General features: G+C 40.4%; 2 protein-coding genes across 2 annotated transcripts; one reads left to right on the plus strand and one right to left on the minus strand.

The window, feature by feature from the left end:
* Positions 1 to 2,890: 2,890 nt before the first annotated feature.
* On the minus strand, positions 2,891 to 10,132 carry LOC310953761 (poly(rC)-binding protein 3; the record flags this gene model as incomplete). Its single annotated transcript, XM_083922938.1, has 12 exons — positions 2,891 to 3,248; positions 3,577 to 3,746; positions 5,626 to 5,678; positions 6,623 to 6,698; positions 7,096 to 7,137; positions 7,773 to 7,862; positions 8,628 to 8,756; positions 9,167 to 9,298; positions 9,498 to 9,614; positions 9,726 to 9,758; positions 9,854 to 9,877; positions 10,055 to 10,132. The coding sequence occupies 12 exons, from the start codon at positions 10,130 to 10,132 to the stop codon at positions 2,891 to 2,893; spliced, it is 1,302 nt and encodes a 433-aa protein (XP_083779064.1).
* A 6,179-nt stretch (positions 10,133 to 16,311) lies between these two features.
* Positions 16,312 to 24,505, plus strand: mocos (molybdenum cofactor sulfurase; the record flags this gene model as incomplete). The annotated part of the gene is made up of 15 exons (XM_083922561.1): positions 16,312 to 16,423; positions 16,501 to 16,590; positions 16,690 to 16,756; positions 16,866 to 17,510; positions 17,626 to 17,702; positions 18,449 to 18,648; positions 18,750 to 18,866; positions 20,759 to 21,139; positions 21,236 to 21,398; positions 21,515 to 21,599; positions 21,965 to 22,089; positions 23,505 to 23,601; positions 23,737 to 23,878; positions 23,964 to 24,068; positions 24,317 to 24,505. The coding sequence occupies 15 exons, from the start codon at positions 16,312 to 16,314 to the stop codon at positions 24,419 to 24,421; spliced, it is 2,511 nt and encodes an 836-aa protein (XP_083778687.1). The 3' UTR covers positions 24,422 to 24,505.
* Positions 24,506 to 26,176: the final 1,671 nt, after the last annotated feature.

A 26,176-nucleotide genomic window follows, 5' to 3' on the forward strand; every position in this document is an offset into this window, starting at 1 on the left:
CAGTGTTATGGCCTACTATAAATTAAACCACACAATAGTAATAAAACAGTAGAATGAGCTCCACGGTGGCCAGCTACAACATTAAAAGTTAATGCATCATTTAATACTTTTGAATGTAGGATTTACTTAAAATGGAGTGGGCGGGTTTTACATTGTAGTACGGCTACTTTTAAGACTACCTCCACTGGTACAATATTAAATGATAAAATCCCCAGATTCACACAAAAAAGTACTAAGGACCTGACTTCAGTCTACAGCCCAGGCTGCAGATATTGAGATACCCAGACAGCCTACAACACAACTGATGAAAAACTGCTATTAAGAATCACAAGGCTACAGATACATACACACATACACCTTAAACAATATAAGGTCTCAGGGTACAGAAAACTATTCACTATGTAGGATCATTTCAAAACCATAAACCATAACCAGGTCAGCCTTGATATTAGTTAACCAACAACCCCTAAAATGTGCATATTATATACTGTATATACATAGAAAGAACCATAAAGTATTAGGCTTTGTGATAACAACGTGGCCTATATACAAACAGTGGGAAACCAGCGAATGAATAACAAAGACAAAGTGAAAGATACAATTAGACACCACAGACATGCTCGTCTGTATATTGCAGTGATTTTTCTCTGACAGCCCTGCCTACCAATTTGGCACAAACTATCAAGTGGGTATGCAACTAAATAAATATGTATTTACTTATTTACCTCTAAATTGGTTTTTCAAAACTCTAGCAGCTCCAAAAAAATGGCCCCCTAACCCCTGCTTATGTCGGGCTGAAAAAGGAAATCATTAATATAGCATTAGAAGCTGGCTGTGAACTCATAACTGCCCTGGGCACCCATCAGCATACATGCAGTACTGTTCTCTGCTGCTACACCTTCCCCGAGGTTCAAATGTCATCCTTCACTGTCATTACAATTCTGCCCCCATTAACTATTGATTATCTCCACTTCAGCATTTCGAGCCCTCCTGTGGAAGTAGCACACGTAGCTTGCTACCCTCGGATCGGGCAGAACAGACGTGCACCTCGTGGTTTTTACAGTAAAAGAGGGGGAAGTCAGATTCACAGAGGGGCAAGGGGTAAAGAGAAACAGACACAGAGCAGCAAGGACAGACTTCACTGTACCCTACCTGCCCATTAGCAGTATGCTTGAGCGGACAACTGGAGGTTAAGTTGTTCTTTTTTAGGATCCCGTGAGAATTTTTACCACAACATGTGTTGAATATTTACTGTGAGGTTAGTCCAAGTTTGCTTCTGTTTTTCAGCAGAGTGCAGATGGAAAAGTTTGTTTGTGCAGGAGCAAACAAACTGCATCCATAATACCACGGACTAGTTGGTGCAGGGTTGTGTACCTGCCAAAACCTCTTAATGTGTGTTGCTCTGTTACTGCTAATGGCTGCTGTTACTTCTCTCTGTTGTTTTCTATATTTCAGTATCACTGCTGTTTAATGTTGTACGTATCTTGGCTGTAGATGTGCGTTTCCCTTCAGAGAGTATCTGTTTGCTGTGAGTCATATTATTCTAGGTGTCTGGTCTGTGGTTTTATGCAGTCAGGCCAGACAGAAACACAGGACAAATGTAACCTTATTCATGTCAGTTTGTTTATAGGTCCACTGGTATGTCATGGATTTGCATTATGAAATGTGAACACTAGATGAATTTCACATCATATCCCAATAGCTGCTTAAAATAACGTAAAACCGCATGAATACAAAGTCCAACTAGTTTTTTATAAATATTTTCTTCATACAAAATGCTCTCTGGGTGATGAACTGTTCCAGCTGAGTGGAAATGTTTTGTCCTGATTTATATACAATTTAAGCTCAAAGCCATGTAGTAAACAAATCATCAGAGTAGATGTTTGTATTTAGGGGTCAGAGTAATCAACAAAAATGTAAAAGATTTTCTTCTCTGACAAAATTATAACAAAACAGCCAATTTGTATTCATAAAAAGTCCCATTTATTTCAAAGTCATTTCAACAACAAATATTACAAATCTGCATTGTTTGGTGGGAGACCCACACCAGAAACCCATGAATAAAACATTAAGTACAATAATTGCTCAGCGTCCATTTCAGATGCTGAAAGTTGAAGCATTCCAGTCATTTAGGTACCAAAATAAACAGGGAACAAGGCTAGTGTACAGAAACAATAAATGAGTTAGGCCAGTCCCGCTCTACAGGATTACTGTGTAGAGTGAAATCCACTAGAATCCAGTGTGGCTTTAGGATAATCCCATCAGAACTGCAACAGCGCAACGCTACTACAGAACACCCAAGCCTGCTAGCACTGATGAGAGCCTATAGTGAAGGAAAGGTTAAGTTGACAATTCTTGTTAAAAAAACACTTGACACACTGACTTCTACTGTACAAGACAAACATTTTAACAGCCTGCTGCCAACAAAGCACCTTCTTATGATACTAGTTTGCATTATCTAACAAAAAAATATTGTAAACTAGTTACATAGATAAGAAAACAGTCAATATTTGCATCATGAAAAATACCTTTTCCTGGTGTAAGTCTTCATATAAAGCTCTGTAACATGACTCCATTTGAAAAATAGCTTTGACTAGGATACTTATACAAGCCTGAGTTACCCACATTAATTGTTATGCATGTCCACAAGATAATACTGAGTTAATATGCACCTCTGCTGACTGTTTTAATTAATGAGGACATGTTTTGATACTACCACCCTTTCAGTCTGTTTCTAATATGGAAATGAAGTGCTACACTGGCAAAACTTACACACACCGGTGCAAGCTACTTTTAAGCCTATAGTATATGCTCAATTTTAAATAATATCTGCTCATTAATGATGTCTTACCAGTCAGTTACACTCACTAGACTTAAAAAGCAGACATCATCAATAAGGAGAAAACTTCTGCCGATCAGATTTTTTGATGCCAGAGGTTGGCATTTTTGCAGTGTAAGGGCATAAACCCTGAGCTAGGCTGGATGCTGCTGCTGGATGGACAGTCAGGTAAGGGAGAGTTTTCATGCCAAGCAGACTGGAAACAGGGACGGCGTAATGTTGATTTTGGATGGTTTGTAAGGTGGAGGGAGAGTGGACGTTAATGGTGGGGGTGGAGGTGTTGGCCGCCAGTACAGCCATAGAGGTAGCAGCGGTGGAGGCAGTGGGAACGGACTGAGAGAAGTTCATGTTGAGGTCAACTGGGGTCGCAGAGGAAGCGGCCTGCATGGTGTATTTAGCCATCTCTAAGCTGCAGGTTGTGATGTTTGGAGGGAGAGTTGAGATGGTGAAGGGTTAAGAGGAGACAGTGGGAAATGAAAAGGGGGAGAATGGGTGAGACAAAGGAGAAGGGAGGTGAGAGAAAGGAGAAAACATAAGTATCAAAGAAGGTGTTAAAAAGCAGAGACCATAAGGATTTTAATGCAGTCAAGAGAACGGAGCAGTGAGATGGAACAAATCCAGCCTCACCCTGAGCACAATAACTCTGCCCTCATACAAAAAAATGGTGTTTGGCTGCCTTATCATCAGGCCGCAATGTGATGCCCTGCTGGACGAGGCCACCCTGCATAATGTCTTACCTGGCGTTGATGAGGTACTGGGCTACGCTGATGCTTGCCGGCGAGCCTGTGATCGTGACTTGGCGCATGGCTGAGCCATCAGTGGCACTGGCAATTTTGATGTGAGCTCCAGAGACCTGGCGAATCTCATTGATCTTGCTGCCTTGTCTTCCAATTATGCAGCCAATAAACTAGAAAGGGAGAGAGTGGAAACATGTAAATGGAAAAACAGGTCATTTTTAAAAAATGCTTTTCAGGACTTAGATTTCAAAACAGCCAGTGGAAACAACTGGTATGGTGATAGCAGCACCACTTTCCCGGCTGTGTTATTTTAAAAGCCGTAGACAGATCTCACCGGTACTTACAGTACTAACATATCACACTGTTATTGTCAGATCTCATGAAATATTAGTTGATGATTGTGTGAGTCTATTACAGGATTTAAATTACAATAATATTTGTAGCATTTATAGTATTTTTTAATAATTATTTGTATTATTTTACAAAGCAATATGGTCTTTTAGAATAAAGAAATACCACCAAAAGTACATCTGAAGGTGGGTCTCTGCAATAGGTTGTTTTATAGATAAACAGATCATTTTTGTCTAGTAACGCTGAAAAGAAAGGAGAGAAAGGGGAGCGAGAATACAACATACTCAGGGATGGGGTCGAGCCCACTATGCTGCAATACAAATTAAATATTGATACATGGGTTGCATACTGAGCTGAAGTACACCACATTGGGTTTCTTTCTCTGTGTTATATCCACTACTGATGCTGCTTTTTAAATGTTTCACATTTGGTGTTCCACCCTCTGAATACTTTTGTTTGAGCATTCTCCACTTGATTCTTGCAACTATTCTTTTCCATTTCTGTGTGTGGCTGTTTGCACACAGTCTTATGCCCTATAACGGGGATTTGGGGCTTTTACCTGTGCTTATTAGGAATAACTAACCCGCACTTCCAACTAACTAGGAAAGAGGAAATATCATTATAAGAACACCTGCATGAATCCGATGTGGATTTTTCTTAGGATTTCTTAAGCACTAGCCTGGCTCTGTCTGGCCGTCAACCAGCACCAACAAGCTCACTTATCTCTTGCTTGTTTAATCCATACAGAAACCAAAGTGCAAAAATGACTATTTCTGGTCTCCATGAGTCGCCTGGCAATCTCGAGGTGTAAACAAGACTCCAGGAAGTCACTGCACTTGCTAAAGAAATAGTCCAGCACATAACCTCCCTAAAAATCATTATCTGTTGCTGCAGCCCGTTCTCATCCCTACTCATTAGGTACAGATGCATTATCAAAAGCCCTTGGTGTCTCTTCTCAACCCACTGAGTAGCACTGTACGTCAAACTGTGACGCTTCACTACGGTCGCTGTTTTAAACACGGGGAACATGTGGTTAATGTCGTGAATTCAAAATAAATGTTTCATTAGGTTTAGAAAAAATGAGGCATCGGATGCAGCCTCCTGGGTGAGATGTAGATTAAATAAACACATCACATATAACATGTTAATTAGTGACAGAGCCAGGCAAGCCATTTTCCCGTTTCCATTTTGCTAAGCTAAGTGGTACAGATATGAGTGGTATTGTTCAGCTCATCTAACTATCCACAAGAAAGTTCCCCCAAATGTCAAACTATTTGACCTCTAAATCGATGGCAAAGTTAGGTTGTACAGATATGTGTAAGTCCATACAAATATAAAACCTAATAACCTATGATCACACGTCATTTTGAGATGATTTATGATTCTGATGATGGATGAAAATAATCTTATCTCATGCTAAAGGAGCGTAGCTAATAGAATGCTGTCTTCTATTGTTGGTCTACCGATATTGTTTCTATTTTTGGTCACTAATACCACTACAATGATTATTAGGGTGTATTATGCAATAAATCATGTAATAAAGGATATAGACTTTCTGCAGCTAAAAAGGTGACATTTTCTGTGTCCAAACATTCCTCATTACAGCTGTCCTCCTAGAAAGTGTTAATGAAGTAAACAGCATGAGGATTATCAGTGTGAGTTTTAGTGCTGGAAGAACACAAACAATGTGGCACTTACATCATTAGGTATTGCCAGCTCTTGTGAACTTGTGGGGGCAGATGCATCCAATCCTGCAAAGTAGGACAAGGAATGCGTACAACAGTATGGCACTAATGGCTTCCACTTTCATTGCATCACAGGGTAACCTACTTTGTCTAGTTTATAACTAATGCACAGCTAAATTAGGAACATGAAAATGGCAAGAAAATCTGTCTAGAATGACACATAAACTGTATATACACATTTCACGTTGCTAAAAAATAAAGATACAAAAAAAATAAGATACATTTTCATAATGAGTATGTTTCATTAGCACTATCACACCAGATAATCAAAATGTTGTAATGTTTACTGTTTAATTGCCAGTTAGTTGTGGCAGAGTATATGAGTACATGGGGTGGCTGAGGTCAGGGATGGTCTGGCCAAGACAATGTTAGATTTGGAGGAGAAATGTTGCAGAGGTGGAGGATGGGGTCGAGAGATAAGGATTTGTGAGGGAATTTGGGCAAATAGAGCTGAATTTTTGGGAGGATATGAGAAATAGCGAGAAATGGTTAAATATTTACTAAACTGTAAATATTTCTGACATTTTTCACATTTCCCAGTCAGAGATCGCTGATGTTTAACTTTTGTTTTTAATACTGTCTGCTTCATTCAGTCACATACTCCTGAATTATAAATATTTCAGTGACTAACTTTCAATATTGCTGATAGTGAACTAGTCCGGTGGCTTAACTTTAAAACGTCACTATCCCATTTACTATTCCTTTGTTTCCATCTTATTTTCTGGTACAGATGATGCAAATGCAAAATATAACAGGTCATTTCTTTAAATGTACATCTCTGTAATGCCACCTTCTACCAAAAAAAACCTGTTGGAGTGTGTCTGTAAGCTCTGAGAGAATGAAGACATCCTTGATCCTCTCTGTAGTGACAGGGGTGTTGATGATGTGATTTGAAGAGGAGTGAAGACAGAGGGATAGATGGACTTCCCCGGGGAGCCGTGGGTACGTACCAGGGAAGGTAGGGTTGCTCTGCCCAAGGGAAGGGAGGGGGATATGCTGCATAGCCAACTGGTGAAGCTTGGTCAACTGCAGGGTAGGAAGGAAGTTAGAGCTAACCAATCAAACTGGATTATTTCAGAGGAGCTGACAACTACAATACAGAGCCAATCTGAAGTTCACAAACATCACAGAAGGTGTCAGTGTGAAGAGATTCATTTCCTTCAGAAACCATGCTGGCTTGTCATGGCAGTCATTTGAAAATACAGTCACATCTCTGGCTACAAAGCTGACAATGATGAAATCTAGAGATCTTCACTTTCATTTCAATCAACGCATACTGCTACAATGTGTTAGTGTTAGTAATGTCATCAGATCAGGGTTATTTCATTTTGCAGAGTAGTACAGGGTACACAGAGGGTGTAGTGGTAGCTAGGAAGGAGTGGGCAGGAGTAGGTCATTAGAGAGGATGTCAGTCACTACTTACATCTTGATGTGCAAAAGCGTAGTGCCCTGGAATTGCAAAGGCCTGAAATAAATAAGAGATTAGATGTGGTTGTATGACTGGGATGTGCAGACATGTCTCAACATGTCGCTTGAAATGTGAATTTGTCAGACAGTAAAAAGAGTAAATTCCGTGCAGTGAATGCATTTCTCTAAAATCCATTCTCTTCCACTTTTCCATAGCACTAATGTGTATGGATTTTTAAGGAATTCCATCTAAATGTCATCTGCTGTTTTTCCCCCTCTTTGACCATGGCTAGAAATCCAATAACATAAACAGATGTCTGATGGGTCAGAGCAGACTGTGCCAAATAGGGACAGGACAGCGACTGGCCAGCTCATGGAAAACATGAGCTTTAGTCACGACATCTTTCAGGTTTTACATTGCAGGGGGATTAATAAATAAGAACTGTTGTTCATATTTCTGACACACAATACTTTCTGATGTGATCATCACCTCATCTTACTGCTTACAGCATTACAATATAAAGACTTTATTGCTGTATAATTACACAGATGTGTCCCTCCCTCTAGTGGTGAAATGTGTTTAATGATCAGCGTGACTCTGAACTCCCACAAAATGAGGAGCCTATTCAATGGTTATGCTTTACACAAAGCTGCTAGACTTACAGCTAAATAACACACAATATTGCTACTTACTTGTGCAGAGTGCTGTGGGGCTAATACCGCATGGGCTCCAGCAGGTATGGACTTGGGACGGTAGGGAATAGTTGCTCCTTTTGGCGGAGACTAGAGATGCAGTCATGCAAACCAAAAAGCAGAATTTATACAGTGCTACAACTTAGAAAAGAACTCTTACTGGCACTGATGCATTTAATATTCATTTTTAAATCGCCTGCTGAATATTTTTATACTCATTTCATCAGTTAAGAAAGTTACATGACACCTTGGACAGAAGAAACCTATGCTATAACTGTGAAAAGATCTGAAAATAGGGAAATTTTTTTTTTTTTTGTCCAATACAAAGAGGTCAAGTTGATGCTGAACTTAAATCTAAATCCATTTTACCTACTGTTTCGATCTTACATAAATAATTCTAGAAAAAAGTCATAGTATACTATACATCCGTGGTTACATTCAAGGGATACTTTTTTAGTTATGAGGGTATGTGGAGAACTCACCTAAATAACTCAAATAAGCTCAACTAAAACTGAAATTAGGATTGGTTTAAAAAACAAAACCAATATCCAGACATTTGTGTTGAGGAGGACTGGCATTCCTCTGACAACGCTTTGGGTGTATGTCATACAAAAATCATTATTAAAACAAAAGGTATGATATATTGATAATCACTTATTGAACATCTTAGCATATAGTGCCATTACTGCTGCACATATCACATCTCAACTCAAAGCTTTTACAAGAGTAAAAGGCCTGAAATACCCTGAATGTGCTACTCAATACCTTTTACCATATCCTAAACAAATGTGACATACATGATGCCTAAACTGAGTTGCTGAATGTGAAGATCATCTGCTATATGACAGTGCTTACCTCCAGCATGACAGAGCAGATGTGTCTTACACACTGAGTGATGGCCTCTGGAGTGCCGGAGATTGTGACAGCCCTCTCTGTAGAGTCCGGCAGCATGTCTCCTGCCACCTGAACCTGAGCGCCTGTGGTCTTAACAACGGCAGACAGCAGAAGAAACAAAGGCTATTTACTGCTAAAAAGAGCACACCATCACCCAGATAGAAATGCTTTTTCAAGCACCCGCAAATTACCCTGAACACATTTTGACATGCAGGGAGCAGCTGCAAGCCAAATGGCAATGTGTGCTCCAATATTTGAGGAGGCGTACACAAATATTGTCCAGTCGGAATGAGTATTCACCATCCGCCGATCTTTACAGGCATAATCAGTGGGATTTTCATGAGCAGCAACTGACAAAATACACATATTTTTAAGGCAGAGAAAAACAAGAAGAGATTGACTGGAATGTTAGATACTTTGGGTGTCAAATCAGCAGGGAGCAGGTTTTCTGTCCCTCTTTGGGTGCAGAAAAACAACTTCCAGGTAGAAAAGAAAAGTACCTCTCTGATCTCTTTGATCTTCGAGCCTCCTTTGCCAATCAGAGAACCACACTGGCTCCCTGGGAAAACCAGGCGAAGTGTCACAGGTGGTTTGCTTGTCACGTTGCTGTTTGTCATTGCTGCAGTGATATCCTGAGGGAGAATTCAAAAATATGTTCAGCACCGACTGTAAGAGCCTCAAATTTATTTGACAAGTCTACTTTTTGCAAGACTGTGGGAAAGATGCATACAGTATCCGTCAGACTTAAGGTGAAGAATTCTTAAATTCTGGCGTAAAGCAACATCATTTTATCGATGATATTTGGAAAGTTGCTCATTAGTTTTGCTGTACCTCCTCAAACTTCTGTGCAATCATAGAAAAAGCTTTGAAGATGCCCTCTGTGGGTCCTGTGATGGTAATTATTCTCTCAGGAGATGATCCCTCTGATATGTTGATACGAGCACCACTCTGGAAACACAAATCCACATTTATTCAAGCCTCAATTTGTTGTAATTGATCTGCCAGAACACATTTAGTTATACATGTTGTCACATAACCGATGTCAAAATTAATGCTCACCTCTTCCCTCATTTTCTTTACTGTTTCCCCTTTCTGGAGTCATGTAGGAAAATAAAAAAACAATATGATTAGTTTTATACGACAGGAAAGAAAGGCAATCAGAAAGGAGGCAGAATGAATGTAACTACCTTTCCGATTATGCTGCCAACTTCCTGCAAATGAAAAGATAACAACGCTTAACAAGCCAGTGGTAACACACAAGATGTTCACATCAAGAGCAGCCAGGATTTAATAATTTCAACAACAATGACATGCAGTTACACAGCCTTTAGGATATTACCAGAAAAATGCAGTCACTTAATTGAACTATTTCCACATCTGTCTATTACCTTTCCATGCATCAGCAGCCTCAGTGTCAGCGTAACATTCAGACTGCTATCTGAAGCCATTTCTTCCTTGTCAGACATCCTCTGTGTTTTCCAAGCTTTAATATAAACCCTCTGCAAAAAAGAAATAGATTGTTTAAGACAGTTCCTGTGTATAACAAGAAAAACTCTAGTATTTCAGGTGGTTCGGTAGATTATCTGTTCAAATAAAGAGATAATCTACAAGATCCTTATTACAAAGTCATAATGTGTCAAGAGTATTGTACTGATAAACTTTACGTTTTCGTACATTACCCGCCTTCTTGTGGTTGTCACCATTGTTCATGCTAACAACCCTGTTCTCCTTTTTATAGTTAAACTGTTGTAACTGCAGGAAATTTGAAATAATTTCCTGTGCTCAAAGGATTTTCCTGGGAAAGAGCAACGACACACCGCAAATGTAAAAGCTTCAATGAACCGTATGTAAGCTGCAACATCATTGTTAAATCAGTCAGCTGCAGAGATAAAATAGATCTCTATTTGAAAATGTAATGGACCATTACCATAACTATGGGGAATGCAAAGTAACCGGAAAATGCTCCAAAGTTGGAACAGTCAGTTTTATCCAGCTAGAAGGAGCCATGTCCCCCCCCCTTTTTTTTCTTTTTTTTTAAGGGGATTGATGCTCTCTGAAAAATATTATTTGTCTCCTGACCGTGTAGTTGTGAGAGGGGGAAGATAAGCCAATCACTAGGTGCAATCTTCACATGGGACAGTATCTTTAGTTCCGGCTAAATACAAGTTGTGAGAGGCCCTTGGACAAGATAAGATACAAAGGAAGGAAGGCACTTGTGCTGTAGAGGCCTGAGGATCAAGAGATGTGTGTGTGACTGTCTCTTAATATCACACCACACAATGTCGGCTCTGTTATGGCCGCGTATCCAATTCGTTGTATTTGCAGAACAAATAAAGAATGCCTGGATTCAGTGTAGGAAGGGCAGTTTATTGAACCACAAAACAAAAAGAGATGACTAAAAGTCCATGAAAGAGGACCAAGGTCACCTTATTTATTAGAACGTCATGGTTCAGAGAAATGCTTTTACCGTTTACTTTTACCAGAGTGTGTGGCAAAGCTCAGTGTTCTTGTACACAGAAGACTGACTCAGATTTGTAACTAATAAATAATCTAAATGAAAGAACGTAATTTAACGAGGGATTTACTTTCTGAGATCTTGGTGATAAAGGGGAGGGAACATAGCAGCCCTCTGTTGCTGAGTATGCATGAGGTGTTCCCAGTTAATCCAGAGTTTAATTCAACCCTACATATGGTTTTAACGGTATGCACAATGCCATTTAAAAAGCAACAGTTCCACATTTAAGTAATACGCTTATTATTCACTTTCTGGTGAAGAGTTAGGTGAAAAGATCGGTACCACTCTCATGCCTGTACAGTTAATATGGAGCTGTAACCAGCAGCCGGTTAGGTTAGCTTAGCTTAGCTTAGCAACCAGCCAAGAAAACAATGGAGACTTCAGTTAGTGCTACCGGACAAGATATAGTCTGGCACAACAGGGAATAGTCATTTTTACACTCTACTTAATCCTTATACAGATTAAGCGAACCAGTTATGATGTGTTAATTTGTGATCTTTAGAGAGGCTGGGTTTAGTTACCTTTGGACAAAGTCAGACTAGCTGTTTCTCCCTATTCCCAGTCTTTATGCTAAGCTAAGCAAAGCAACTGCTAGCTGTAGCTTCAGATTTAACGGACAGATATGAGATTGATCTTCTCATCTAATATCTGCAACAGAGCAAATAAGGGTATCTCCCTGAATATCAGACTGTTTCTCCTCCCACAGAGCCCTGCGTAGATACTCACACAAACCAATAAATACAGAACTCTCTGCCGCCATTCCACACCTAAAAAAAGACCAAACATGAGTGTGGGGTTGACTCAAGTACGCTAACTCCGAGGACAACACAACTGGCAGTTGTTATCCGATGAAATGTGTCAATATCGGTAAATAACCAGTAAATAAAACCTAGTTTTCCAGGAGCAGAGACAAGTTTACAATAACACAGCGTTCTAATGTTGATATGACACCAGACTGAGCTAAAGGACTCTGAACAACATCATGAAAAAGTGGAGGATGTCTTACTGCTGCTAACTGGACTCTAAGCTACAGTATTCTTCTCTCTGTGTATCATTATAAAGTTACAGTGAACACATCAAATAAACAGCAACAACTCTGTTTAATCCTATAGGCCGGGATTTGTTTAGTTAATGCTAAGACCCTTCTGACCCATTTCTGTCACCTCTAGCACGTCAGCGCCCACTCAAGACTTCCGAACAAAACCCTGGTGCACAACAGCACACGCAGAGTATACATGATAAAACAGATAATCTACAGGAACCCAGCTCCCAGTGTACTGACAGGCAGAAATGTGCTTCAGACAATAAAAAAACAGGGCATTAATCCTTAAGGGAAATGGAGAACAATGTCTAAGTGGATTACTTGAGGGGTTTCATTTGAACACGTATCCCACATTTGAGACTTAAACAACGCAATTGTTCTCACTCTGAAAATTGTAATGCAAAGACTATTGTATTTTACAAGATTATTACATACAATAGTGCTCTAGTGTAGGGTGTAAATACACAATCATTCAAATGATGTTCTATACATTTTGAAATGTTTGTTAAATTATTTATCTTAATCATTATGAAAGATTTCCACTAACCCATGACTAATCACAACTTAAATATCTAAAGTAGCATTCTATTTATAACCATCACATATCAGACTATAAGCATGAGCCATGCAGCATGGCATTCCTCCCTCAACACAAAGGTTACACTATCAGAGATTCATGTCTGGTTTAATGTGATAACTAAACACATTTACAACACAGCAGAGTACAGAAAAACAACCAGCGCAAATTAACTAATGTAAGTCAGGAGTGGGGCATTAAAATGAAGCCACACATTCTTTACTGACTGAATTAAAAATTAAACTTCAACTTTGTGTCTGGTTAAAGCCCAACATTACTGTAGTCTGCAACATTGTTATCAGTAGAAACTGAGCTGTGAAGGCGGCTGACCCTCTCAGTTGTGGCTCAGTGAGAGGCCTGTAATGCAGCGAGAATGAGTAGTTTAAAGTACTGACCTTATATACAAAATACGTGCTCCTCTTCTGTAATTCTGGTATCTCCTAAATGAGCGGCCTTAGTTTGTAGTCCGTGTTCAATGTTTGCCCCCTTTGTTGTCAGTTATCCACAGAGTGGACAGATGGTTCCCTGTGCCCTCAGACCGGCTGGAGCGGAGGCTGGCTTTGCTATTAGTCCCTCAGCTTAGCCCAAGATAAGCCCCTACGCAGGGCAAGTGAACCCGCATCTCTTGCCTAATTCTCCCTGTCACCGCCACCAAAGAGGCGTTCCTCCGCACGGAGATCCACAAGCTGAAGAGGCCTGAGGGCAGGGCAAAAGAGACTCTTTGGCTGGACACTGTCCAGCACAGATAGAGCAGGCTACAGTTACAGCCACCAAAACAAAAAATCGCAGAGGTCTAGCCTTTTGCAGTCATCAAAAACACACAGAGACACTGAGGAGAAGCTTTGTTAACCAACGTTGCTCTGACACTAACAACTCTGCGTGACTGCTGTGTTCTTCATTAGATTTTCAGAGAGCTTCCTGCCTGCACAGGGATGCGTTTTCTCTATCCCTGTTTCCCCTGTATGAAATCGGTGCTTTGTACACAGACCCCAACTAATTGAGGGCTGGGAAGGACAATGTGGCGTTTGAGGTATTTAGTGATGTAAAGCACAATGTCTTCATGGGGTGCTTCTCCCCCCTCACTGCCTCTGCCCTCCCCCACACCATGCCCTTCTGCCCCTGTAATGAGGCCATACTGAATACAATACAGCCCTTTCTGCACAGAAAAAAATGTATTCAGCTGAGCTTCAAAATTGTGAAGGAAATGAATTAGTGAAGCATAAGTGGCATATTTAATTACTACTCAGTGCGTTGCACGAGGACAATGATGGCTGCTGTGAGCCTCATGGCAGACTATCTGACATTGAAACAGGCCACATTTCATTATCTCCTTAAGTAGGATTTCAATACAACTTCCTTATTTCATCTCTGGGATTAAAAATATTGAATGCCCAAAAGATGATTTGATCATTTAAAATAAAGACAATTATGTCGTTCTTCATTTTTTAAGGGGGTTGGTCTAGGTTAGGAAAGGAAATGTTTATAAATGTCAAGAAATATGTATTAACAGTCTGTCTCCTTGTTTCCAAACTGCAAACAGAACCAGAAGCACAACAAAGCTATCAGCTGTCAAGGGCATGGTGTCTGACAAAGTATGTGACAGCTATTTCTATCCTTTCAGAGACCATGAGATGATCAGGCATTTTATGCCGATCACTTGTGACTAATTTCCTCTCCTTCATGTACCTTGTGTGTCAATGAGATTAAGGAGTCTGAGATTATATGTAATGGGATTACTGTGACGCATTTACTGAGATATGTTGGTGCAATCAGTTACAGTTACTGAAAGCAGGGTAGATTTCAAATCTAGAATAACCTGAAAGGAAATGGCGTCACATAACATTTACTTCTCAAGATTTCAATACAATTTCCAAATGATTATGAGAACTAACAGATAAAGGTCATTCTTTCAAGTGGGCCTATTAGCCATTTCTGATTTTTCAAAAGATTCTTTCTGGTTTGGGTTCAGGTTAGGAGTATGGGGTTAAACAATAAGGATCGATACAAGTTGACCCAGAAATGAGGGGGAGGGGTAGGCTACTTGAATATATGCTGGAGGACAACAATAGTACTTCTATAATGTCTTCACTTGTGCTGAGCTATAATGCAACTTTTCAGACCTGGTAGCCTGATAAATAATTAAATAATTTCCCAGTGTGGGATCATTAAAGTAATTCTATTCTATTCTATTTTAATTCATAAAAATATGAAACGTATTTTCTGCGTATATGAATGATACCGTTTTGGATTAAATGAAGAATTTGATGAAAAGAACCATTATTCATACCTTACTTTTTGGTTGGAATCCTGCAGCATACCTAGACGGCCGAGGCGACCTGTGTATGTGCCACATATGCTACATATTACAACCAACAGTGATTTTCAAACAGTTTGCAAAACAAACTATGTATGACATTGTGTATGACCCTTCATGGTCCTTATTCATATAGTATACATGCCTATATACAGTTATGCATAGCCAAATTTTCACGGCCGAGTGCTTGCTGAATGAGGGACTTCTTTTAAATCACTTCTTAAAACACATCTTTATAGACCTGCTTTTATGTGATGTCGTGTTTTTTATTCATTTATTTATTGTTTTATGCTCTTTTTACTGTCTTTTTACCTAGTCATCTGTTTTCTCATTATTCATTTGTCTTTCTTACTGTTCCTAAATGCGTCCTATCGTTGGTCTCACCTTGTTGATGTATATGTGTGTGGATTTCTGTGTGCCCTTGTCTTTGCTCTGTCCGTCAAAGCGCTTTGTAAACTTTTGTTTAAAGGTGCTATATAAATAAACTTTCTATTATAATGTCAAATCTTGAATATATAAGGTATTGACCTATGTATTGCACAGTATATTAACGTGTATTAGATATATCCTTTACATATCATTGTACAAAAACCAAAAGTCTAATACACAAAAGATATTAAATGTGTAAAAAAATACATTTATCAAAATACACATGTAAACATATAACTTGTATTTTTTAATATAAAATAGTTGAGTATATGCTATATATTCAATGTGAAATAACTACTACCACTGCCAGGTTAGCTGTTTTCACTCCACTGATGTTCCTGAGAGCACAAAGCTATCCAGAAATGAAGCTAACTTAGCTCAAAGTTGTAGGGGGAGGAGATAGTCAGGACCTAATCACATCAGTGTTTGAGTTATTACAACCCAGTGTCTCTTCTCAACGACAACACAGAGTTTAGACTGCTGAGCAATGCTCCTTGTGGTTTCTTACCAGCTCGGCGTCCGCTGCGACACGAACTCAACTCTGCGGGAGTCAGTGACTTCTACCGTCTATGACACCATAGCTACGTCGTCCCACCGCGGCCCACGGGTACACGCGAGGACGAACGGGGGCAGGACAACACGCTGAGCCGCTGGACTTTAGACCCTGAAACATGTCAACGATGAGTATCAAAGTAGTTGTGACTTTTGCTGTTGAACAGTCTCCTCTGTAGCACCGTCTCTGCAGCTGTCTCCAGCGGAAAGGGCTCGATGGACTTCCAAAAGCTTTGCACTTTTGACACATTCAAGCGGGTGTCGAGTCACTACGGCTACGGGGGGAACTTACGCGACGTGGTGGAGCGGGAGTTCACACGGATTAAAGGTAATGCTTGTGTTCAGTCGTGAGCGGTTGTTGTGACGGGCTGAGCGCTTACATGGATGCTCTTTTATTGTGAACAGGAGTAACATACCTGGATCATGCAGCCACTACTCTGTATCCTGAGTCACTGCTCAGGGACTACTTCCAGGACATCTCAAGAAATGTGTACGGTAAAAAAAAATAAAAAAAGAGTTCACCATGTGTTTATTTATTCATTATTAAGTCTTAAAACTTGAAGCATTTAAGTATTGTTATTTGTGTCCCAATAGGAAACCCTCACAGCCATAACCCCAGCAGCAGATTGACACATGACACAGTGGAGAGGGTCAGATACAGGTAAAGTCCATGCCTGCCCTCAGAAGCATTCATAATGGACCCATGTGACTCTTTTGAACGGTACTTTGCTGTATCAAATGAGTTTAAAAAACAGAACATTTTCTTACAGGGTATTGCAGCATTTTAACGCCACCCCTGAGGAGTACTCTGTGATCTTCACTTCTGGTTGTACAGCTGCACTCAAATTAGTGGCAGAGAGCTTCCCCTGGAGGCCACAGACTGAGAGTGAAGTGGGGAGTCACTTCTGCTTCCTCACTGACAGCCATACCTCCGTAGTCGGCATAAGAGGACTGACTTCTGGCCGGGGGGTAGTCGCCCTTCCTGTCTCCCCACAGGAAGTGGAAAACAGGGCAAAGCACGAGGCTCAAGGTGAAGATGTTATTTGCCAGACGCCGCACCTCTTCTGCTACCCAGCACAGAGCAACTTCTCTGGGAGAAAGTATCCCCTTAGCCATGTGAAAGGCATCCAGGCGAGACGCCTTTACCCAGCGTGTGACCGCCAAGGCCGCTGGTTTGTGCTGCTCGACGCAGCCTCTCATGTCAGCTGTTCCCCTCTAAACCTTCAGGAGTGCCCTGCTGATTTCATTCCCATCTCCTTCTATAAGATGTTTGGCTTCCCTACAGGTCTAGGAGCCCTTCTTGTCCATAACAACGCAGCAGGCCTGCTAAAAAAGACTTATTTTGGAGGAGGCACAGCAGCAGCTTACCTCTCCGGAGAAGATTATTATGTGCAGGCAGAAAACATTTTTGGCAGGTAAAGTATTGTAACAAGCCTTCCAAAACCAAGATAGTCCCTGAAAGCTCACAGTTGGTCTATCGTTGCTGCATCATTATTCTCAAATGCAATGTTTTCTTTCTCCCTGATAAAGATTTGAAGATGGGACTGTCTCTTTCTTGGACATCATCGCCGTAAATCATGGTTTTGAAGCTCTTGACAGGATCACAGGTGCATGTTGATCCTTAGAAAAACATTAAAGCTTTACTCGGTTATGTTTACAAAAAATATGTTTTTGTCGTATTTGCTGAAACTGTCACTACTTTATATCCTGAGACAGATACTCATAAAATAAAACATAAAATCATGTTCCTCTGCCTCCTCCCACCTCTCCTAACAGCATCTGCAAGATTTCGCCACTACTGAAGGGAAACAGCCAATCAGAGCTGAGCAGTCTCCAACGTGTCAATCACTGCTTGTGAACGCCGGTCAAACCGTCAAACTGGGCAGTGCTGATAAAATATGAATCAAGATTTGGTTTCGGCAGTGCCTATTTCTTGTCTCAAATGTTTTCAGAAACATATTTTAGTGTACTGTTTTAGCTGTAAAATACAGTGAGAACGTTTGGGCGGTGCTTAGTTTCCTCTCAGCTATTTTCAACATGCCTGGCCACAAACTTTCTCATTTTACAGCTACAACAGTACACTAAAATATATTTCTGGAAACATTTGAGGTGAGAAACTTGTATCTCGCAGCTGCAATTAGGAGCAACAGAACATCATTTTATTTTTATGTAATGCTGTCAGGATATAGTTCATCAGATTCAGCAAATAAGAGAAAGATTTTTATATAATTTACCAACTGGAGCTTTAAACCACTAATTTAATTGCAGAATCATAATGCATATGCAAGACATTCATTTTCTGCTCAAGTTTAACATTAACACCAGTCCTGTCTCAATTCTTTTTTGCCTTAAGGTGGCATGCACAACATCCAACAGCACACGTTTGGCTTGGCACGCTACACTTACATGCTGCTGTCAAGTCTTTGCCATGGCAACGGGCAACCAGTGGCTCAGCTATACACCGAAGGCCAGTTTGAAAGTCTAATCACACAGGGCGCAATCCTAAACTTCAACCTCAAGGATTCTCATGGACAGATAATTGGTTATTCTCAGGTGCATTCAATAAATAGGATTCCTTTCTGTTTCACAACAACTGCATGTTTGTGCGTAGGCAGTGCTGGTGAACATTAAAGCAATTGCTCTGTTGCCCTTAGGTGGACAGAATGGCCAGTCTGTACAATATCCATGTCCGCACAGGCTGCTTCTGCAACACCGGGGCCTGTCAGTACTTCCTCGGTATCACAGATCAGCAGATGAGGAGAAACCTGCAGGTGAGAGATCAGTAGGACTAATGTCAGATGACCCGTCTGCCTTTTGTTTTTCAGAGGCTGTAGTGCAGTCAGCTTTAAATTTATAGACCATTTCACAGATATAAACATAAACATTCTAAATGTGTCCTAGTTTATTTCCTGTTGCAGTGTATAGAGCGGTGAAGTCCCGCCTTTGTATTTCCTGTACATGGGATCTCAATATTAATTACTGATGCACGTATTCCTATGGCTAATAAAAAATACTTCCTGGTAAGGTTTGAATCGTGCCGTGAAATTCACATATGTTGTTTGTGTTTTTTAAAGATAATTTTTCATGCAAAAAAAATTCTATTTATCCTGAAGACTTCTGATAATGGTAGGTTTTTGTGTGAGGCCGCTTTGTGACCTACAACTGTTCGCTCGCAAATCATATACATCACCACTTCGTCCTCTGGTACAGACATGGCAATATCTCTGCTCCACTTCACCGCCTTTTTTCCAAGGGGCAGATAATCGCCTGGAAAGGGGTGAAAACCATTACAAGTTGGGGCATGTGGAGAGCTTACGCTTTCTTTAAGCTGTGAGAAAGGGTGATGACCTGACATCACATACGCAACATGACATGTAGTCTTTGTCATTGTGTTTACAGCCTGAACAATTGCACAATAAACGGTCAAACTCTTGACACAAACAATTATCATTTAAATCCACAAACAACATATTTCTAATTTGGGGCACATAACGGCTGGGACCAGCAGATAATTACATTACCTGCAATGAGACCCATTCATTTTTTACGATCTCAGAGGTCCCATGGGGGTCCAGCGGCGACTTCGCCACTCTATGTGGATGATACCAGCTGACAGGAAGTTAACAAGGGCACAGGATGTTGCCTGGCAATATCATTCCATTGAAAAGGTCTATATTGAATATGTTGGTATCAACTGGAAAATCTAAATAATCCATTGGTAAAAAAAAACCCATATTATTCTTGTCAGGGAGGGGGCTAAATAATGTGACTAAGTCCTGGTGAAGGAAAAACTGCCATGGTCATTTTCAACAGGGTTCCTTGACCTTTCTCCTCAAGATATCTGAATGAAAACGGTTTCTATGGATACCCACCCTTTAGGCCTGACTGGAAAGCTGGAAAGAGACTCTTGTGGATTCCATGAGGCCAGTTGTATTTGTGTGATTTTTTTAGTCCCATAGTAGCCCTTTCATTGTAGTGAGACCATTTGTTTTTTATTTGACCTCACTGTATAAAAGTAGTTGTTCTGACCTTTAGGATAATCACAGCCTCATAAAACTTTACAACCACCAACTAGAGAGATAGGGCCTTCAGAGGATGGATGGCTTTCCCAGGTATATTAACACTAAAGGGGCTTCTGAGCTATTTCCAGAACAGAAGGTTTCGCCCTCCAATCGTCGAAAAATGTCATTCTTGCAGATATTTTTAAATGTCAAACATTTTAGATATCAAAACCACAGCATGGATTTTTCTTTGGTGTTCCTCATAGTTTTTATCAATCCTTGAGTGGAAAAAAATGGTTAAATACAGCCCCAAATCTGTGTAACAAATGGTATCAACCCAAAAATTGCTGCAACAACTGATAGAGCATGAGGATGGGCATAATAAATGAATACCACAATGTTGCAAGCCCTATACTTTCAGCATTCAACAGGTGCCAAAAAGCAAAATACAATGTTGATTACAGATTAATGACTAAAACTTGACACACAGTGCTGAGCTGCATCTCAAATGAATCTTCAGGTCCCCAGCTTTGAGGATGTACACGCTTCTCTGTGGCATCCACTTTTGTCCTGCCATCTCCCTCTATAAACACCGGTCGAATGCTAAGGGGTTTTTAAGGCCATGTGTAGGTAGAATAAAACATTGTCATTTTCTCTTAAAGGCCGGCCACGTCTGTGGAGACAGCATCGACCTGCTGGACGGCCAGCCGACCGGATCTGTGCGTGTGTCCTTTGGCTACATGTCGACATTTGAAGACTGTCAAAAGTTCCTGAACTTTGTTGCTGAGTGCTTCGTAGAGAAACCAGTCACGGTGGACCAAGTGAGACTAGAGAAGCTAAAAACAGCCACAGCAGCAACTCAGGGCCTAAATGAAGATCCTCCAATCAAATCTAATGGAGAAATATGTAAATCAGATGAGAAGGAGAAGCCTTCAGAAGTATCGCTGAGGGGAGTTGGACACAGAGAGCCAAACAGCCATGGGGAGGCTTATACTCTGACTAACATCTACATATATCCTATCAAATCATGTGGAGCCTATGAGGTTTGAGGATAACCCAAGCATTTATTTCTGTGCCTGTGTGTCCTTTTTCTGTCCATCTCTCTGCTTTGAATTGACTCTGTGCTGTTCTTCATGCAGGTCCACGACTGGCCGGTGGGACCGCTGGGTTTACTGTATGACAGAAGCTGGATGGTGGTGAATGGAAACAGCGTGTGCCTGAGTCAGAAGAGAGAGCCGCGTTTATGCCTCATTCAGCCTCAAGTCCACCTACCCTCAAACAAATTGCTCCTGCAGGCATCAGGTCAGACAGTCTGTCATCGGTTAAACACGCGGTTTAACAAAAGAAATTTCAATCAGTCGGATTTTCTGCTGTATATCCTCTTTGTCACAGTATTTTTTTTTCTCACTGCCCTGCAGGGATGGATACCATTTCAGTTCCCCTGGAAAACATTGAAATGAACGCACGCTATCGTGTGTGTCAGAGTAAAGTTTGTGGTGACAGGTGAGCTGGTGACGTTAAAATATCTGAAAGCAGCAGCTGCAGGAAATACTGTGACACTTGTCATTTGTTCTATATTTTTCACTCATGTCAGTGCATTCTCTCGCTCCATCGTTCTTGACGCTACCTTTCTACAGTGGATAGCCTTATACAGTCTCCTGCTCTCAATTTCCTATTTAACCCTTTTAATGGAAAAACAAACAATGAGCAATAGATGATATTGATCTCCTTAGATACCCTCATGACAAGGCACAATTTAAGAAAAGCAATTCATCCACAGTTTCTTGGATTAGATGTCACACAGCAGCATCAAATTGTAGATTTCCCCCGGGGGGCCTCCAGAACATAATGCTAGCTTCTTCCACCAGGGTGGACACTGTCGACTGTGGGGATGAGGCTGCATCGTGGCTCTCAGACTTCCTTGGACAACCATGCCGCCTGATAAGACAAAGTCCTGATTTTACCCGAGACATGAAGAAGAGGCCAAGTGGAGGTACCTACAATATTCATCCACGTTACCTGTTCTCCTGGATCTTATTTCTTCACCCTGGATTTGTCTGTAACACAGTACATGAGCAATCCAAGGTCACATATCCTACTAATACTACCTGGTTTTGGCTGGGACCTTGCATTCCCTTCTACTGGCCACTTGAAATGTCTACATTTTATTTTTATCCTGTCTTTTTAAAAGTCTACAAAAAATCTTATGTTCCAGATAATGTGACATTCAGGCTACGTTTTGGCAATATAATAATATATTTTTCCATTTATTATTCAGATTGGAACATGATGGGTGACGTGTAAGGGATTTACAAAACAGGATTATGATATACTTTGCTTTTGGTGCTTCCTTTGTTTTATACATCTATTTCAGTTTTGGTGTTAGTAGTGCTCTGCCTGTGAAGGAACTGGGAGAATTCCCTGAGTTCTAAGCCTGGGCATAGACTCAAATTTTTCCACTGCACGCCTGTGTCGCAATCTGGCGATGACTTGAAACTTGAAAGTCGTGGGTATTTATCAGCCAGGGAGGATCTAACAAAGAGATACTATCGGGTTGCATTATGGGAAGTGTGCGCTCTAGTGTTTTTAGGTTGTATCTAGACGGTAACCCAAAATATGTGAAACTCTCAAAAGATTGTTTGGCATAGACCTTAATGGTTATGGTTGAGATAGGTCGTCAGGCAGTCCCACTAGAGTTTTCACATACTAGGGTTACCATTGAGAAACAACCATGTTTTTGGAGCATGACTCAAACCAAAGACTAAACATTAGGATATATCAGCTACGAAATATCCTGACTTTTAGTTTCTAGTATGAGTCAAGCTCCAAAAATACTGGATACTACCTATCCCATAACTGATACATCTTTTCATTTGACCATACCGGACTGGTAAATTTCTATACATGCCAAGAGCCACATAAGGATTAGTACTCCTTATGACAAATATACTGGTGCTCAGACATTACTCTTGGGTGTTACCAGTGAATGCCTAAGATCTTCTAGTTTCATATGATACCAAGAAGAAAAGATCAATTTCTCTTTTTGTGAATTGATATTGAATCATTCAAAAGAAGATCAAGTTTAATTGGAAAATCTCTTTTTTTTTTAACCCAGCCCTAGTTATCATTGAATTGTAGATGTTCAAACTGAACATTCAAGGACTTTAAAGTTAACATTACCATTTCTGTATTAAATTACTCACACAAAGAGAGAAGATTTTATCCATATTGTTCATTCATGCATGTTGAATTGTGAGTGCACATTTTGACAAATTTCACCCTTTGTACTACAGCAGCACCTCAGTTTTCAGGCTCTGTGAGGATGAATGGTTGTGCAAACCAGATATCCGAATGTTTTTCCTCAATTTGAACAAATCACTGGGGTAATATAAAGTCTTTCCCTTCTAGCTGCCACCTCTACATCCCTCTCCCTGGTGAATGAAGCGCAGTATCTCATGATCAACCGCGCCAGTGTGGCGCTCATTCAGAAACTAATGAGCAGCAGGTTTGAACACTTGATGCGCTATTCAAAATTCAAAATGCTCCAGTGAAAAACATCGGGATCTGTACATTTACATTACAGTGGATAATACATATAGCGCTGCAAAATAACATGCAATTTCCACATTTCCTTTCTCAGACAGGACGACTCTGAGGGCGATCAGCTCCTTGACACACAGAATGTCATTAGCCGCTTCCGAGCCAATTTAGTCATCACTGGAGTAGAACCATTTGAGGAGGATAATTGGCCATTCTTGATTATTGGCAACACACCATTCGTGGTGAGCTGACACTTTGAGAGACATGATGAAATCTTCAAATATAATAAAACTGGTTTTCTCAGAGATGAATGTGATTAACCAAAAGGTCACAGGCCAGTGTGGAAGGTGCCAGATGATTGGAATAGACCAGGAAACTGGGACCAAAACAAAAGAGCCCCTAATGTCTCTGTCGGCCTACCGCAATGGGAAGGTCAGTCAAACACATTTACTGCTCGTTCGTGTAGATGCTGTATGTGTGTGTGTGTGTGTGTGTGTGTGTGTGTGTGTGTGTGTGTGTGTGTGTGTGTGTGTGTGTGTGTGTGTGTGTGTGTGTGTGTGTGTGTGTGTGTGTGTGTGTGTGTGTGTGTGTGTGTGTGTGTGTTGTGGCAGTAGGGGGGGAGATGAAGTGCATGTGCATGAAAAGATAAATCACTTTGCTTGTTATTTTATACATTTTAGGTCACTTTTGGGGTTTACCTGACCCATCGGCTACTGGAGAGCTCCAGTGAAGCCAGCGTCCTCTCTACTGGTTCCCTGATACAGCCAGAGGCACACAGTTCTTGATGTAGTCATCTGCAACATCTTCTTTATTTATTTTGCTGAAATTCTCTGTCAGGCATCCTGCTGGCCAGTGTGCAGGTGTTGGATGTGTTGGGAGGTGGTGTCTTTTCGGCAAGACAGGCTGGATTCTGGAGTGCCAGACAGCCCCATTCAACCGAGTGACTCTTTTTCTGTGTGCCAAGCTGGTTGACACATTCTGCTTTTAGATGAATCATGCATGTTGACAGTGCAGTTGTACCTTGTACAATTTCATTGACAAATAAAATAGATTAATTTATATTCAATTCTTTTTTGATGTGGAATTAATGTGAAGTATTACCTTTAGGACAAAATTATGTTTTATTTTTTATTAAATGTTTTAATTCAAAATGATGTATGACTGATTGAACAAAACTTGTCAGACTTGATGCAATAATAGCTGCTCTTGCTAACCCCTGACAGTTTTTCCTCTGTTTATTCCCATGGATGATTATAATGCTATTTATTCCAAACACACCACCGTTGTTACTGCTGCCACAAATCTATAACATATTGCTCCCTGTGATGGGAAAAAATAGTCAATACTCAGTGTATGCTCTCAACATAGTGCAGACTTGGACATCAGATGGTAGGGCAGAAAAGGTAACCATTTGATGTAAAAAGGACATAAAATGTGTATTTCCTAGGAGAAAAGTTAAAAATCCTGGCCAACAGAAACGATGTGGTCAGTGAAATGCTTGTACATAAAGTACATATGTGCTCATCTGAGTTGTCAAGGTCTGACAGGAAAATTGTCCCTATATATTGCTCACATGTAGCGTACATGTGTGACATCATTCCAAATTGCATGGTGCATAGACATTACAGATGCACGGATCCATTTTTTTCCGATCCAATCTGATACCGTTCCCTGGGCTGAGCTACTGTTGAATGAATGAAGCGAATACCTGTCCATGTGAGTGAAGGCATCAGGCTTGACATAAACATTTAGCCTTGTTAAAAAAAGGTAACAAATTAACAGACATAAATTTACTTCCTTATTTATTGACATATAATAAAGTGGACATTAGCAGCAAAAATAAATAAATAACACTTCCATGTAAAGTGCGCTGCAAACAGATGTAATGTAATATAAAACCCTAACCAGTGTTGCAAACATATATTTGAAGGGACTAAATAGCTCCAACTGTATCGCTGTGTATGATAATAGAAATGAAATGACTGGATCTGAATGCTGGATCAGCTAATTAGTCAATATCGGAGTAGAAATGACATGTATAAATGTATAGACAGATTGGATAGGGTAGAGAAGGGAACCTGGGAATCCAAACATAAACTTAATATAGATGACAAAATAAAGGAAGTGCATGCACATTAAGTATCTTAGGAAAGTGCTGGACTGCCGTCTTTAGAGCTCCTTAGCAGATTCATAGATCAGAATCAGAAATACTTCATAATCCAAGGGGGAAATTATTTCTACTGGATGGAGCGTGCCTATGTTCCTAGGGTCCTATGTTGTTATGATTCATTAAGGACAAACTTTAAGATGATTTGATGTCATCAGCACTGGGTTTTCTTAGGTGTGTATGCTCCCCTGGTTTAATATGTTGAACTCTCCCACTCACAGTTTCTAGCCTACTGATACTCCTCAATAGACCTTCAAATTTGCAGGCAAGGCAGTCGGTTTTGGGCGTTTATATCTCCACAGTGGCTGAATTGATTTTTAACCATTCAAACTGCATTTGAGGCGTCCTTTATTCCTTTGCCATTGAACTGCGA

Source organism: Echiichthys vipera, assembly GCF_963691815.1.
Source record: "Echiichthys vipera genome assembly, chromosome: 11".
In the NCBI taxonomy this organism is placed as follows: Eukaryota; Metazoa; Chordata; class Actinopteri; order Perciformes; family Trachinidae; genus Echiichthys; species Echiichthys vipera.